The sequence below is a fragment of the Osmia lignaria genome, chromosome 13, assembly GCF_051020975.1.
Source record: "Osmia lignaria lignaria isolate PbOS001 chromosome 13, iyOsmLign1, whole genome shotgun sequence".
In the NCBI taxonomy this organism is placed as follows: domain Eukaryota; kingdom Metazoa; phylum Arthropoda; class Insecta; order Hymenoptera; family Megachilidae; genus Osmia; species Osmia lignaria.
In genome coordinates this window covers 7,498,836-7,515,679 of record NC_135044.1, presented here as the reverse complement: position 1 = coordinate 7,515,679, position 16,844 = coordinate 7,498,836, and the positions used below count along the sequence as shown (strand labels likewise).

Below are 16,844 nucleotides of genomic sequence, written 5' to 3'. Positions count from 1 at the left end.
GTAATATCTGTTTAATAATCAGAACGAAAACCGAGTACACTGTCTCATCGTTCCAATAATTATCAACTCCCATTCCCCAATCACTCCGGCCATCTTTACGATATCGATCTACATGAACAGTGTCAATAAGGAGCGATCAGATCCATTTACACGGTGTATGCAGATGTAACGTGGTCTAATATTAGCCTCAATCAGGATCAATAAAGAAGAAAATAGCGTGACACGAGTACGCGCTATTATTTATCGTCTATAACGTACACGTGACGCGATTCTCCGGCCTGATATATAAAGGTATCTTGATCTTGAACGAAATTACATTCAGACCCGACGTCCAGTCGAGTATAAGGCATCGAAAAAACCTAACTTATTGCACGTCACTCGTATATCGCCGTCGTTGACGTTTAATTAGTCACCTTGCGTAAGTTTACAGTGCCGAAGTTATAAAACTTGACCGATTGTTCGGTGAAAAACGATCGAGGTAGAGTTTTGAAAACAGAGACACTGAAAATCAATCAGAGCCTCCATCGAACGACGGACTTGTCCGGTGTGTTACTCGAAGAAGTTGACCGAAGGAACACGAAGAAAATGCGGAATCCCAGCACGGAACAGATTCTCAAAGACGAAGAGTGTTTCGAAATAATTCGGAAGAAGCTCCACAAGGACTCGATGGAGGACTTCTCCTTGATCACCTACGAGGTTGTGCCTATAAACGAGGTAAACGGTTTCATGGGTCAGTATTTTACTTTGAAAGCTACCGTAGCCTCCCCCGAATCACCGATGGAGACGAAGAACATTAAATTTTTCACTAAACTACCTCCGCCCACCACGAGCCCGCAGTACGACTTCATTCAACAATATGGAACCTTCAAGAAAGAGGTGGCCCTTTATACCACCCTGTTCCCGGAAGTGTTGAATGGTTTGGATAGTAAGTGTATCCCGGAATGTTTCCTGGGTTTGGAGAACGACGTGATAGTCTTAGAGGACATGGCACATAGCGGCTACGAAATGACGGACAAATTGAAGCCGTTCGATTATGAACATTGCAAAGTATTGATGAAAACCCTGGCAAGATTCCATGCAAAATCTCTTATTTTTGAACAATTGTATCAAAAGAGTTTGCACGATGAATTCTTCCATTGTATGCAAGAAACACTTTGGCCTCTCAAAGATGGCCGAGCGAAGTCGATGTTCGACGCAGCTGTAAAGGGCATTGACTCAATGATCGATCTGATACCGGAACTGAACGAGGAGCAACGAAAGACTTTTAGAACGAAACTCACCGATCTGTGCGTCAACCACGCGGATAAACTCTTGCCGTCTATTAAACATAAGAATGTACTCTGCCATGGCGACTTGTGGGCGAATAATATTTTGTTTAAGTACGACGTCGACGAGAAGCCCGTGGAGTGCTGTCTCATCGACTTCCAACTTGCCAGGTAACTAAACGCTTAAGCCTAGGACAGTGAATCTTGGAGAGAATCCTAATTATAACGTGATTCATTTTTAAAATTTTAAACTCATAATTACTGAAGTATTCTTTACCTGAGATAATTTTTCATTTTTTTCAGATACAATCCACCTGCCCACGACATCCTCTGTTTCCTGCAATTCACAACGACCCGTGAACTCCGAGAGAAACACAGCGATAAATTATTCAAGATCTACCACGATTCTATGGCGGAGGCTCTGGAAGAAGCAGGTTTAAACATCTCTACTGTATTCCCTTGGGACGAATTTATCGAATCTATCGAGGATTTGAAAGTTATGTGCATCACTCACGGCGTTTTGAATATTCCTATCATGCTGTTAGAGCCAACTGCAGCCAGCAAATACTTTTCGGAGGAGCCAGAGCTGTTGGAAAGCATCCTTTACGTAGACAGAACACCCCTGATTTGCGAACAGGTTAAGAGTGTGCCTCAATACCGAGCCAGGATGATGGATGCCCTATTAGAATTATACGATTATGTAACTGGCTAAGAAGATGAGCTTGGCGCAACAGATATTAGAAGTTCTTTTCACTGTAGATAACAGAGATGCACCAGGATGAGTCGCTATCTTGGAAAGTAAGCGACGAGCACAGCGAAATATTTCTCAGGGTATTCAGAAATTCATGAAATCATTAGGCCAATCATTGGAAGTTAACACAGTCATGAATCGTAGCTTTTCACAGCTTCAATTTATAAAATTCTTTTCTTATTACGTCACTTATGATTGCACGAAAGATTGGACAAATATTAAGGACTAATTAAAAATTAGAAGTATATTTCATTCATCTGTAGATGTTCAAGTATTAGTCGCTAATGTTCGTAATTATTAAGGATAAAGAAAGTAATAATTATTTTTGAGGGTAGATGTTACTGTAACTGGTAGAATACACTATTGACTGAGAGATAATTGTGTAAAGTAATGAAAGAGGCCTATATTAAATGAATAATTATAATACAATTATTTTATTGTTATTATTGCAAGCACTTTTGTTAATATTTAAATAAAATATGTTGATGCAAGATAATGTTTTATTACCTATGAACAACGGTAATAAGTTAAGGCGTAATAAAAAGACTGTCAACATTTACTTTTGTGTATATAATTATTCATATCATCAATTATAATGAATATATAGTTATGTACAATATTGAATCTCATTCTTTAACAATAACATCAACAACATGATTAAACAACGTTCCTCATTGGTACACAAATTGTAAATGTACAGATAAAAAAGCATTAGATGAGGTCAATGAGGCATCGAAGGTGGCGTACGCTCAGCGCGCCTTAATTTTCTTCTTTTTTTTCCATTTTTTTTTTTTCTTTCTTTGTTTTATACATCTTATAATTTCCATGTACACATGTACGTATATATCGATGTATTACAGCTTTAATATAACATACATCGTATATATACATATATACATCGAATCATATATATATATATCAATTTTGGTATTTTGTTCGATTTGTTTTTTTATTTTTTTTTTTTTTTATCTTTTCGTAGATTTCTTTAAACGTTAATTATGTATATTTCGTTTAGATACACACGTTCCACATACACACAAATGCGCCACGTGTATCCGTGCGACGCACGAGAATACGATTACGGGTGATGATATCGATTGAATCAGTGCATGATTTAATTATTAAAGAGAGTGCATGAATAATTTGTATCTCGTAAGCAGCCAGGCACTAGTCGAAACTGAAACAAAAAAAAAAGAAAAAAAATATTGGTATCTGAAAAATAAAATTAATTCTATGACTTTGTGTTCTGTAATACGTATATTGAATTAAACTTAAAAAAAATATTTTATATCATTAAGAAAAATAATAATAATAATAATTAAAAGAAAAATTTAAACACCTGGCTTACCCACGCGACGCAAATTACGACCAATCATCTAAAACTCTACACAAGGCTCCGACAAATTTCATTTGTTTTTATCACTTAACGAACAATTTCCACAAAATCTAACGCACAAATTTTTTTTTTTTTTCGTATATAATCGCATCAAGGCGAGGCAGGGTCACCGAGAATCCTTCGTTTCTGATTCTTTTTTTTTTTCGCTTTTCTTTAAAAATTACTAACTCGCCGAACGATTATTATGAAAATCGACTACTCGTGCGCGTGAACTTTCTTTAAAAACGAAATCGCGATTTATTTATTTATTTATTTTTTTGTCTTTTTTCGTTTTTAGAATATTTCTTTTTTCAGCAACGCCTCCGCCAGCTCTTCGAGACATCGAATTTTACAAAAAAGAAGATAATTCTAAATTGTCTTTTATTAATTTTTTTTTTTTTTAATCTTCAGTCAAATTTTATTCGCAGACCTTTCATTTGCTATCAGCAGCATTAAATATTAATAAGAAAGATTTTTCTTCTTTCTCTTTCGTTCGTTTCGAAAATACTGCAGGAAACCTTCCGTTACATTCTCAATCTTCGATTTGTCGAAGTTTAATACAAAAAGAAAAATATTATTTAATAATAAAATGAGATAAAAGACTGGAAAAATGGTAATATTACTCGTGATCCACTTTCAGCCATTTATACTTTCAAAATTTATTCATTTTGCTGGATAAAAAAAAATACTATTCAAAATAAAGAACATAATTAACATCATACTAAATAGATTATTTATCTAAAATATAACTAAAATTAAATACCTCATTAACCAAAAACACAACAATTCAATTCAGTATTCTTCATGAAAAAAAAAAGAACTATGTGTATACTTGGCCACCTGTATAAATATATATTGGAACTGCAATATTTATTCATAAAAAAAGATTATATTTCAAGCTAAAAACTACTTTCATAAGTAAACAAAACCGTAACAAATAATAAATCTAAAATTTTCACTTGAATTGTATCCAGCAACGCGAAACCCACATTTCAACATGGAAGCAAAGAAATTTAATGCTGAAAGTGTGTCATTAGTATCTGTTCATTGTCATGACTGTTCAAAGAAAATACATTAAACATTGATATTACCTCGCGAAGAAAAGGTAAACTGATCAACGATCGAATAGAAAGAAAAGGAAAGTACTTGGATGGTGTATAAATCAGGAGCAACAAAAGGCATTCCTTGCGGCTGATGCTGTACCCTAGTCCCGTCCACTCAAGATGGAGTCATCCGAACCGCACACCTCACCAGCCCTTCTCGCCTTAATCGAGCCATACATAGAAAGTTATATACAACGATATAACACGAACTGCAGTGGCAGTGAATAGTGCATATGGATATTGCAAATAGCAGCAATGGCGGTGGCGGCGGCGACGACTCGTAATCGCGATACACGGCAGCGTCTACCACAGCTACATTTTTAAATAATTCATTGTCCTTGGTAAGATCGTCCACTTCGTCCGAAATTATTTCCACCTTATGATTGATATTGAACAAAATTCGATCCCTAAGGAACGACGTTTCTTTCGGTCTGCCATCCTGGTTGTTCAGTCGCACAACACATCATTCCACTTTACGTTAGTTCCGTACACGCGCGAACCGTGTCACCATGGTTCCCATATTTCCGTCCTTGGTTTATCCACGTATTTTCATCGATGTAACATTATTTTCGTGCGCGTGTGCGCGCACGCATGTGTGGTTCTCATTTGTAAATCGGTACCATTACGACTAGACGTTTTCTTTCACATGAATGAGTATATGTGTGCACGTGCGCATGTACATGCACCTGTATATGTCCTCGTATATGTGTACTAATATGTGTGCGTGTTTCAAAGTTTTGTGTGTGTGTAAGCGGGGAGCGAGGAAGAAGTAATCGGTGTGTTCATGTGTTTCCTCTTACAAGGAGATGCTACGAAGTGCTAACTCGACTTTCGAATGAGCTCTAGTGCATTCGAAAGGGGAGGTCAATAGTACAAATCGTGTTAAGGGTTTTGGGTGTATGGGCCTTACTTTTTGAGAAAATTGCATAAATATTTATGCATTTTTTCAGCTGTACTATAAATACAATGAATAGTTGAATATCAGTATGAAGCAAATTAGCCGAGCAGGTTAAGTGCCCGTGCAGCTATTATTTTGTAATCCATGCAAGCTCGGTTCAAGACAGCATTCTGATAATTTTTTTTTTTTTTCTTTTAAGATTATTCTATTTATGAATTGATTTTTTTCATTCTTTGCAGCAATAAAAAACGATTTATTACTTGGTATTATATCTGTATGTAGTTATTATGTTATGTGTTATAAAATTCTGTCATAAAACTACATACAGATATAATACCAAGTAATAAATCGTTTTTTATTGTTGCAAAGAATGAAAAAAATCAATTCATAAATAGAATAATCTTAAAAGAAAAAAAAAAAAAATTATCAGAATGCTGTCTTGAACCGAGCTTGCATGGATTACAAAACAATAGCTGCACGGGCACTTAACCTGCTCGGCTAATTTGCTTCATACTGATATTCAACTATTCATTGTATTTATAGTACAGCTGAAAAAATGCATAAATATTTATGCAATTTTCTCAAAAAGTAAGGCCCATACACCCAAAACCCTTAACACGATTTGTACTATTGACCTCCCCTTTCGAATGCACTAGAGCTCATTCGAAAGTCGAGTTAGCACCTCGTAGCATCTCCTTGTTAGATGCATGTATACCTTATTTGATCCATTTTTATATACATACATACATATGTGTATACGTATATGGATGTACACGCGGGTGCAATGCAAGTAGGCTTCTGTTGGTTAGGGATGTAGGTTAGAGAGAAGGACTTCTGTCATTTGCCTTGGGTCTTAGGGAAGAATAAATAAAGCAAATGGCGGGTCACTTCCTCCTTTGTACTTCCTTTTAACCAAAGGAAGCTTAAATTGCACGCGACCGTACGTACATATACAGGCTGTCTCAAAAAAAGATGCACACCGTGAGTACCGCAAGGGCCATATCAAAAGAAATAAAAAATTTCTTCAGCATTTTGCAATCTGGGATTAAAAATTGGACGTTCGGTTCCATCTGGTCCCATCTAGCGAAACAATAGTGTGAATGCCCTCTTATCATTTTGATAGTGCTTTCTATGTGTGCGCTTGCCTATCTAAGTACACGTGTCCCTCAGCGTGGGTGTGAACGTCACCACATGAACAGGGTTACCCGGTAGTCGGACATCCAATATTTAATCGCTTTTATACAAGGATTTTCTTATTTCTTTTGGAGAATTTGCGATATTTTGACGGTGTACATCTTTTTTGAGATAGCCTGTATATACATTCGTATGTACATACTCGAGAATGTCACAAAAATATATAAAAGGGGAGAGAGTCTATGTATACATATGTATGTGCATATATATCTATAATGTATATATATACCGATATATAGTCAGGTAATACTCAAGTTGTGTGGAAAAGGGTGTTTTTTTTTTTTTATTGTAATTATTATTATGCTCTCACACACACAGGCATGCACGCACACATGCACGCACGCACGCACGCATACACATACATACACGCATACATACACATTTTTATGTATAGAACCTGTACAAAGTGCTTGATTGAGATTTTTATCGTTAACCGCAAAAGAAGACACTCAAGGTAATGTTTACAGGTAGTCCCTGCACTCCCTTTTCACACGTATTCTGTTCTGTCGTGGCACGCATTGCATATCGTTTCATTTAACACTACGTATACACGGTGATTGTTGCATCAACTATTTTCTTTTCATTTGATAAACTTAAGAGAAAAGCAGGCTTGGGTGCTGTATAATTTAGTGAAATCCATTTTTTTTTTTTTATTTAATTAGTGTACCTTGTTGTGCTTAAATAAAATAATTCAATGTAATAGAATATAAATTCATTAGAAGAAAGTTAAAGACACTTATATTAAAGAATGTAATGGAACATTTTTAAAAATACATATATCCACTGCTTAGTCTCCATTTTTATTTGGTTAAGATAAATTAAAAATTAGATTTCATTAAATCGTACAACACTTTCTGCTATTAGAATGTTATATTATATATAATATATAATATGGGAGCTATAATTTACAATAGTTGCAAAAATCACCCTGTAAATGCGCATATACGTGTACATATACATATACAGGCTGGGACATTAACTTTGCCCGCCAAAAATATTTTCATAGTATGCAGAATTACGAAACAGGATTCTTTGAAAAAGAACGGTACAGTAAATATGTTTAAAAAAGAATGATTGTGAGTTTGAAAATTCTAGTACGTCCTTAATCTACAAAAAAAGAAAAATTACAAATGTTATAATCCTAATATTGTACAACTTGCATCAATAATTTCTGCTCGTACCCCTAAAGAACAATGAAGATATTTGAAGCGGGCAAAATTATCGTCCAATCTTTTATGTGTATGTATTTTTCATTCGCAGACAAGGCAAGGTATAAAATCATGATACAAGAAACGAACACACGACTGTCTTGCGAAGTGAATGATGTTTTTTTTTTTTTATGCGAAAGAACCAGAAGAGGTCCCCTCGGGGGTGTAATTTATCTCAATCAATTTTTTACAACTTTCCTGTATCTCTTCCTCTGTCCTCCTCCTTTGACTTCATTTTTACAATGTTCTACAGAATGACAATGTATCTGTCTATTCCGTACCTATTTACATATCCTGAATGAGCTACAGCGATGGTATACGTTAAGTCGCGAAGGCGATTACAATTCCTCAGCGATCAGCCTTGAAGATGTTCTCAAGCATTTACAGTTAAGCTGCTTGCTTCGCATTTGTATTTTTTTAGTTTTTGTGTTTTTTTTATTTTATCTTTAGGTATATTCTCATTTCTTCTGTACTTTGAAAGAATGGGGAGTGGGATCTAGTCACACAGTTTGATGCTTTAAAGTAAGCCGTTCAGTCCTTATGCCGCCTTCCGTCGAAGACGTTCTTATTTCATGTCTTATACGAAGAGTGAAATAGTATAACGTGTAGCTACCCTCGGACCGTGCTTCATCATACCATTATCCCGGTATCCCTTCTTTCTTTCTTCCTTGGCATATCTTCGTTTCCTTCTTCTTTTTTTTTTTTTCTCACCACGATATTCATTGCTCCACCAAGCATGCCTCAACGCAAAAATGTTCAGTCACAATGTGAAAATCAATCTTACACAGCGATGAGTTAAATAGGGAATCAAAGAAGTTTTGCAGACACTATTGAAGGGAAACCGAAACGGCTATGAGGCGCCAGCCAATAAAATATCGCTAGCGACACGTGATCAGCAGCAAAAACGGACGTGTTAGTGACTTATTGTATGGACGGGGTTTGCGATAATCCGTTGAGAACATGTAGCATCGTACCAAATGGTAGCCAACGAAGATCAATCGTATTCGCAGGGACGACGGGCGGCATGATGAGTTTCCTTTGCCTGATTATATGTAGGAATAAGGTCCATCGGTGAGGGCGCTACACAGTAACAGTCAGGAGGCATCGTCCTTTCCTCGGGCTCCTCTGCTTGGTTTGTATTCAAGTCCTGGGTCGAACTGCATCAGTACGAAAACCTAAGATACACAATTATTATGTGTATTTCACGTTACCTTTACTATACTACGTTTGAGACGTCTAATTTTGAATTAGGAGTCAACAGGAACAACGATCTCGTGCGGCGAAGCAGAGAAGCTCTGAACAAGGATAGACAGATTCTTGCCTTAGAGAGACAAGGATAGCGCGTTAGCCAAGCAACCATTAATTTTTCTTGTTGCACGTCTCCTCCGCTAGAGGTGCTAGTGTCACTCCTGGTGATCCTTAACTACTGAACGAATAATGTAGGTACCTGATCTGTAGGTAATAACGTGAAATCATCCGGAGGATTGGTGATAACGTATCGTTTAGAAGAAGCATCGCAGGACGAGCTAGTGTCTCGAAACCTAAAAGAATTCCATTGAAAATTAGATAGGAAGAATAACCTTGTGACAACAAGCGTAGCCATAATTCATGATCTAAATTAAATACGACATGTACGATTAAACTAAAACTAAAACTAAACTAAATATGCTGGCAACAGTAACTAAACACTAAACAAACAAGTGACACGAAGATAAATCGTAAAAAATGATAGGTATTTGTTGGATGAAGGCAACTTACGATCGTGGTTGCTCTTTTTTTTTTCTCACGCAAAAACGCAAAATGCAAAAGTATGCGGCAAAAAATCAAAAGTCGTATAGTAAGTACGAGAAATGGTATAGTAAGAGATAATCAATGGCGGTACAATAATTGCAACAGCTGTGATGAAACATTTGATATTTTTGTTCAGAGATAATATATATGTGCAGAATGTTCATGTAGAGTAATCCAATAAATACCATCGAGCGAAGGAAAAAAGACCGGTACCTGTACCTGTACAGACCAATGCACAGCATTCCATACGACTTTAATGCTGCGACAAAGAGGTCACCGTACTTGCCTCCTTCGCCGTATTGGGCTAAAGGTCCATCGTATAACGCGATTTGACCAACCCGACATCGATCTCTGTTTGCCAGACTGTCAGCAGTACTGCGAACAAATAAATAAAATAATTATGTAATTATGCGAAATAAAGTACGCCTGAAATTTTAATCGGTGTCCCAACGATTTTTGCACGACTTACCTATAACCTCCTCTTAAACCTGCTCCTTCAGCTAAAATTAACTCTAACTCAGGCGTTGCTCCACCAGTGATCAGCGATCGAATTAAAGTCAGCGCATTTTGATTGAAATACGTCTGTAATTAATGAAGCAAATGCAAAAAAATGAACGTGAAGTGTTTGTATAACTCTTTGGTTTCCAAAGATGGCCGACGAGGTATTCAAAGTGTTAGATTATTAATTTATGTTAATTGTAACGTTACTAACCGTCGACATTAAAGAATCTAATACGCTGACAGCGAAAGCAGTACCACAAGCAAAGGGTTGGGTGAGGTACAACTCAGTATCAGGGTCATCGTCGTCGTCCTGGTCGAGGAACTGTACGTTACTATCATTTACGAGTTCTGAAATGAAAATGTACATTAGATCGTATCGATACCATTCTTGATGCACGTCGATTAAATTAAATTTGAGTACCTGTTATCATTGGCACGTTTGCTCCATAAACGGATCCCCGTCGCTGTAAAACAATTGGGCTGCCAACTGCGGTCAAATTATCTTGCTCATTATTTGCTGCAATTGTCACTTAACATTTACTTAATTGTATACAGGTGATGAAGGAAGGTGTTGAACTAAAGGACTATTTTATTTGAAAATAATTTATATTAACCTTGGCTGAGCACACCAATTGTATCGTCGAAGGTCATTGCCTTGATATTAAGGGACGCGAGGATGGCTTCCTTGTCGGCGAGGGTGGGGTCATCATTGCTAGGCACTTTAGCCGACAGGATACAACACATGTCGCACAGATTTACGTTCACAGCACGCAGATCGGCTCTGCTTAATGGCGAACCCTAACAAAATTTTCCATTATTTATGTGAACAATTTTATAATAGTAGTACTCTTCTTTGGTTCTTCCAGAGCCATCCCAAGCCTGAAGACAAAATGGTGCTAAGCCCGTCTATTCTTAGAATGGTAGGACATTTTTATCCCCACGTTCCTATTTAATTAAGGCGGAATTTACACTGGGTAGGTAGCCGGAGTTTAATAGCCTGTGCCAGTTCCTAAGGGCAAGGAAGATGGTCCGCCTGGACAGTCCTCCTTCCGCTCACCCCCAGTACTGTCAGGTCCTACCAGTCCTGGCTATTAGCCTAATGTAAATTTGGCCTAAGGCAACCTGAATAACGCATGACTGCATATATATACAGTCATACTAGCTTCAAAAAGTTGTGGACTGTGCCATTGTGGATTGCAATTCCAACCCATAAGGAATGAATACTCACATTTAACACTGATATTTTCGGTAGATTCTGCAACATCTTCCACTCGCGGCGGATGTAGTCGACAGACCCAACTATCACTACGTGTTTAAGCTCGTGGTAATGAAAATTGGAAGCTCGTAATGGCATGACAAGGTTTCTCAGTCCGATGAGGGGCGAGTCAGGATCAGCGAATAGGCAGACAACGACGTGTCCATTGAGAACCGTCATGGCTGCCTGATTACGATCCAGTATACAGTCTTCGAGGTTGCGGGATGGACTCCAATGGAACATACCCGTCGAATCATATTTCATTTCGGTCTTCTCGAAATCAAAATCCTTCGCTTGATCGTCCGCGATTCCGACTTGAAGACCACCGTTGTTGTTCACGTTGGTACCTGCCGAAGCTCTGCTCGTAGGCCTACAAGAAGAGCCTCACTTTTAGTGTATATTCGTAAAAATGTTTATATTGTAATAAACATTATTTTTAATAAATTTATCAATTTTATAATATTAATAATGGTATAAGGCTAATTCTTAAAAGCATATGTAAGCATAATGCAAAATGCACACGTACAATTTGTTATTATTTAAACATTTAAATTTTAAGGGGCATCACAAAGTTAATCAGTTGTTTTTGTTACTATTGTTATTATTATAATTTGTTTAAATTTTTATGGCTCTGGTTATTGTAATATTGCATGCAACAATGATATTCTTGCTTAACAATTTATAATAGCTTTTTTTACAGCTGAACTTTAAAATGTTAATAAATATTTATACTATTTCATGCACATTAACTATAGTTAATTTTGACTTTAGCTAATTTTAAAAATGTTCAAGTGGACATTCTATATAAAATGTACTTACGTTGCATGTTAGTTTAAACATAAAACAATAACTACATAAAAAAATTTGTACCAATATTTCTTCCTTAAAAAAACAAATTATACATTTAATTACAAACAATAATCAAGCACAGATATTAACATGCAATCTATAAGTAAGCTTCACTTGATAGCATAAAAAATAGTGGAAAATATAATTATGGTATAACGTGACAGTGTTAACAATAAAAGCATACATGAGCTTTTTGACTTCATAGGCGAGGTGGTAACCAGGGTATGCGGACTCCTCTTGCGATCTGGAATCAGAAGGTATTTGTAACCTTGGATTCGTCGGTACCGAAAAATGTCTTTCGTTAAATAAATTCAATTATGTAGGCGGCTAGTGGAGGTACTTCGTCTCCCTGGACGCCTTAAGTTTCGACTGGCGGCCGCCAGGTGGCTGCGAGACTGGTGCTGTTTCTCGCTGTCGATCGACCGGCATGCGATCCACATTAATAAAAGTTTTCGAAAATCGATACCGAAGGCGTCTGGGGCAGGGATCGTATGTCGACAGCCTCATTGAGAAAGCTGGCACTACGATCCCGAGACGAAACGAGACCCCTTTCTCCTTACAATTATACTAATAATTAAATTTTGCTGAATACACCAAAAAGTGATTTGCAAACACAATAAAATTTTTTTTACTTTGTTCTCCCAACGGTGTTTGCACGAATCATGAATTAATCTTCCTACGACGTTGTTATTAATAATTGTGATACAAACTTGTTGCAAGTGGCCAGAAAAGCAAATGCATAAGTTCTGTACATCAAACACCAGATAAAATTTCACATAAAATAAATACCTTTGATTGTACGGTTGAGTTGGACTCAACAAGTTGTCGTTTGTCGTTCGATTCACGTTCGGTTTCACCTTATTCACCTGCTTCGTCGAGTTCATCATGGTCATTCCAACAGAATTTCGATGATTTCTCATCGCTGTAACACACAGAATGCCGTTCGTATTAATTAAACAAATTATCGATATCGACACCTCGATTATACTTATCGAATATAATCCGCATGCTATAAACAAATATTGTGTTCATAATTATACTTCAACCTAAAGTAGTAAATCTATTATCTCTAATTATTTGTATATTTTTCCTTGTGTAATTCTTGGATGAAGATAAAGGGATGAATGAGTACTTCAAGAACTATGAAAGACCTAAGTCAGTTAATACTAATTGTGAGCCACATTTAAAGCAATTTCTGGTTACTCTTCTAGCAAATATTGAGATAAAAAAATGACTTTTAGTATTCTAACAGAACTCTTACTAATCAATGGAAACTTACCGTTTGGGTCGTCTCGTTCACGACTGATCTCACCTAAAATTAATACATCGGAATTAACTTAGTTTTCTCAACTTTTCAGCTGGCGCAACTAATAGACAAAGCAACAATGATTAAAACAATTACATAGTAGTGTCACACTGATCGTGACTCAACACTCCCCCCATTTTCTTATAGCGCATCCTTACGTTTGATCGGCAACAGCCTACAGCCTCATGCTTACAGGCACGCATACTTTATCCTAAATCGTTTGCACGTGCGAATTTTTCCAAATTTTAAATAGTTAGAGTTGCAAATGCCCGATGAATGATACATAGTTTTCAAAGATACATCATACTTTGCATGTTAAGATTCGATAGCCTCGGACCCTAGAAATCTTAATCCGGTCCTACCAAAGATGACTATTTATTGTAAAAATTTATTATAAAATAAATAAATAATTTACTTGTAAGTCATAAAAATTTATAAGGTTTGATATATCCAAAGTATTGCAAAAATGTTACTTTTGAAATAATTTTATAAATTATAATTTGAGCTCTGAAAACAATTTTTTGATTGTAATAAATCTTCATTCTATTGGTAAATATATCTTATTTCCACTTAAAATATAAAAAAAAAAAGAAAATTGTCCACGATAGTTGCAAAATGATTACTTTTGATGGGGTAAGTCTAATGTATCAGTGAGAACCAAAGAGCATTCACGACATAAGTCAATTCCTAATCATCGTAACACGTGCTAATTACAAAAGAGAAGAAAAAGAAAAGCGGTTAACTGTTTGTCACGGTAATCAGATGAAGCACCACCTATATAGAAAAACTTGGAAAACTGAAATAGAGTATGGAAATATGTGTTCTGTTCAACGTTACCATAGAAAGAAATTGTAATAACGAATGTGACCAATCTACCGTGCTATCTACAACTATCAATCCATCTCGTTTTAAGCTAAAAATTACAAATATAAATATATATATATATATTCAAACTTTGGAAACCAAGTATACATATAAAAGACTAAATCACTCAGAACATCTGAATTCAGACAGCATTTCTCAAACTATCATTTTAACGCCCATTTATAATTTGAATTTCGAATAATTTTATAAAAAAAAAAAAGTTTGAACATTTGTGAAATGTTCAAGAAAAATTTGTGATAAGATTTTTTTTATAATTATTAATAATTAATGCCAAAAGAGTGAGAAACGCTAGTATAATTACTCCTTTACTACTTACGCAGACGAACACCAGCAATACTTTTTTTAACATGGTATTTTATTTATTAATTACATGGAAACGTTCATTTGCCATGGAATATTTTAATTTATTTATCTCACCAATTTGGAAATTATTTTATTTCGAATTTAATTGATTATATAAAAAATACCACAATTACTCTCTATGATAAAAATATTAAATAAATTAATCATTGTGTTTTGTCTATTACAAATCATTGTTATACTAGCGAAAATCTAAAACAAAATAATACTGATACTAAGTGTGATCTAGAACCTATGAAATGTTTATGGTTACTATATGTTTTCTAAATGTTGCGTTTGTAATTTATAATGAATAATAGAAAATAAAAGGTAAAAAGAAATATGATGTCCAGTCTAATGTCTGTATCATCTAAAAGTGAGTTTCTTATGATAGAAATCAAAGTAAATCTACTATCCATACAAATTAATAAAACTATTAACAGAAAACTCTACGACTGTTACATGCACTAATTGAAACCAGAAAAAGTAGTAAATGATATAAGTGAAATTAAAAACTAAATTTGGTTCCTACTTTTTCCAAACTCGATATAAAACAGTGTTGGAATCTGAAACGGGCCTGTTCCATATTATCTTTAAAATGGTACGAATCTTTGAAAAAAGTTGGAATTAATCGGTGAACTGTACCATGGACGTAAGAATCTATGAACGAAGTTCAAAGTTTCAACTTGGTTATTTGGATTCCATCGATATATTATTACATCCATAATTACAGCACACAGGAAAGAAAAGAAAGAAAAGAAAAATGAAAGGAATGAAGGAAACGAAAACCAAGTGCAAACAGTTGTTAAAGATTAAATCGAGAGGGAAGCACTTTTCGTGAAGCAGCCCTTCGAGTTCTTTCGTCCGAGAGGCGAAAGCAATCGGTTATAGTGTTTCCGTATACGGTGTGATTTATTAAGAAGAGCAGCTTGCAAAATTATAGCATGGTTTTGATTGAGGTGTGACTGTACCTCTTACGTGAACCATCTTGGGCAGTTCTGGCGGAGTGAATGTGGGGGGAGGATGGTGGTCGTCTGTAACAAACCACTACACATGTTAGCTACCCTAACTAATTTACCTAAGGTCTAGTTTGCTACTCTATCGCTAATACTATTTGCTATTGTTATGTTTGCGTTCAAACTGATTAAAATGGAGCTCCGTACCAGCGTGAAACAAGAAATTTATGTTTAAAAGCTCAATCGACTTCGTATACAACACATCTACTTACAAATGTGCTTTCCTTCCAACACCTATAATTGAATTAATTCTTCAAAACAGATTATATTACATCTAAGTATCATTTGTTGTAATGAAGTTACGCTGGAACGAATTTTATCTAATAAAATACCATTCTAAACATTACTACATATTACTGCTGAGTATATTAGTTTTCCCTATAAGATAAATTAGCATAAGTTGGCTGTTTCCATTGTAAGTTTAGAGATCGAGGTTTTCCACTTTATTAGCCATACGCTGTACGGCGCATGCGCGCGTCAGAACCAATCACAGCCAACCTGCGCGTTACGCACCTGCGCGGAATCAACTCGTCTATCCAATGATACTATTACTTTGCAAAATTGAAAATACAAATTATGCTTTCTTACATACTCGTTTAATAATAAGTGTGATGCGTAATAATTCAATTTAGACTTAGGAAAGGCTAGTATACTCGGCAACGTATATATTACTCAGGAATCTACCGTTCTAAAGATTGCTCGTTGCAACGCGGACGAGTCAGAAAATAAAGGAAAGAAATTATTAGATCTCTTCCGCGTTGTACAAACGTTGTTTAAAACAGTAAGTATCAAGTAGATTGAAACAGGATGAACAGATAATATTTTCATGCTAAAACTCACAGAGGCAAGGAGCAATGAATGAACGAATCAACAAGGAAGAAATATACAAATGTGATTTCTTGGATGAAATCAAGAAATCATTGTCTTTACCTCTGTTAAGGCTATTTTATCATGCTTGGAACATGCTGTAATAAGTTCTTAAGATGTGAATATTTACTTGATATCGCGAGTGCATATTTCTTTACAAATATAAATTGTGCAATAGATTAGAGAATTCGAAAGATTGTAGGATTCTATCGTGCTAAAGCAGAAATATATATACGAAGGA

The 16,844-nt window shown here is 35.6% G+C and overlaps 2 protein-coding genes across 38 annotated transcripts in view; one reads left to right on the top strand and one right to left on the bottom strand.

Annotated features, from left to right (window-relative positions):
* Nucleotides 1-3: 3 nt before the first annotated feature.
* On the top strand, nt 4-2,843 carry LOC117601872 (uncharacterized). The gene is made up of 2 exons (XM_034319186.2): nt 4-1,436; nt 1,569-2,843. Exons 1-2 carry the CDS (start codon nt 586-588, stop codon nt 1,975-1,977), a joined length of 1,260 nt encoding a protein of 419 aa, XP_034175077.1. The 5' UTR covers nt 4-585; the 3' UTR covers nt 1,978-2,843.
* Nucleotides 2,844-6,853: 4,010 nt separating this feature from the next.
* Nucleotides 6,854-16,844, bottom strand: part of slo (calcium-activated potassium channel slo) — a 64,135-nt gene continuing 54,144 nt past the window's right edge. For 20 of the 37 annotated variants that reach the window (XM_034319144.2, XM_076691629.1, XM_076691627.1 and 17 more), the window contains 12 exons: nt 15,692-15,754; nt 13,470-13,502; nt 12,980-13,112; nt 12,375-12,434; nt 11,315-11,711; nt 10,701-10,884; nt 10,508-10,603; nt 10,298-10,434; nt 10,055-10,167; nt 9,799-9,960; nt 9,242-9,335; nt 6,854-8,969 (listed from right to left, as the gene is read on the bottom strand). In XM_034319144.2, coding sequence (XP_034175035.1) covers nt 8,889-8,969; nt 9,242-9,335; nt 9,799-9,960; nt 10,055-10,167; nt 10,298-10,434; nt 10,508-10,603; nt 10,701-10,884; nt 11,315-11,711; nt 12,375-12,434; nt 12,980-13,112; nt 13,470-13,502; nt 15,692-15,754 — 1,553 coding nt within the window. In that variant the 3' untranslated portion in view covers nt 6,854-8,888. The remainder of the gene's footprint in view (nt 8,970-9,241; nt 9,336-9,798; nt 9,961-10,054; nt 10,168-10,297; nt 10,435-10,507; nt 10,604-10,700; nt 10,885-11,314; nt 11,712-12,374; nt 12,435-12,979; nt 13,113-13,469; nt 13,503-15,691; nt 15,755-16,844) is intronic. The other 17 variants (XM_034319174.2, XM_034319151.2, XM_034319169.2 and 14 more) reach the window with 8 other exon arrangements.

Bases quoted from the DNA above. Each gene is read 5' to 3' on its own strand.
- LOC117601872 (XM_034319186.2), top strand. From the start codon at position 586: ATGCGGAATCCCAGCACGGAACAGATTCTCAAAGACGAAGAGTGTTTC. The intron at 1,437-1,568 runs GTAACTAAACGC...CATTTTTTTCAG, and splicing joins ATCGACTTCCAACTTGCCAG to ATACAATCCACCTGCCCACG.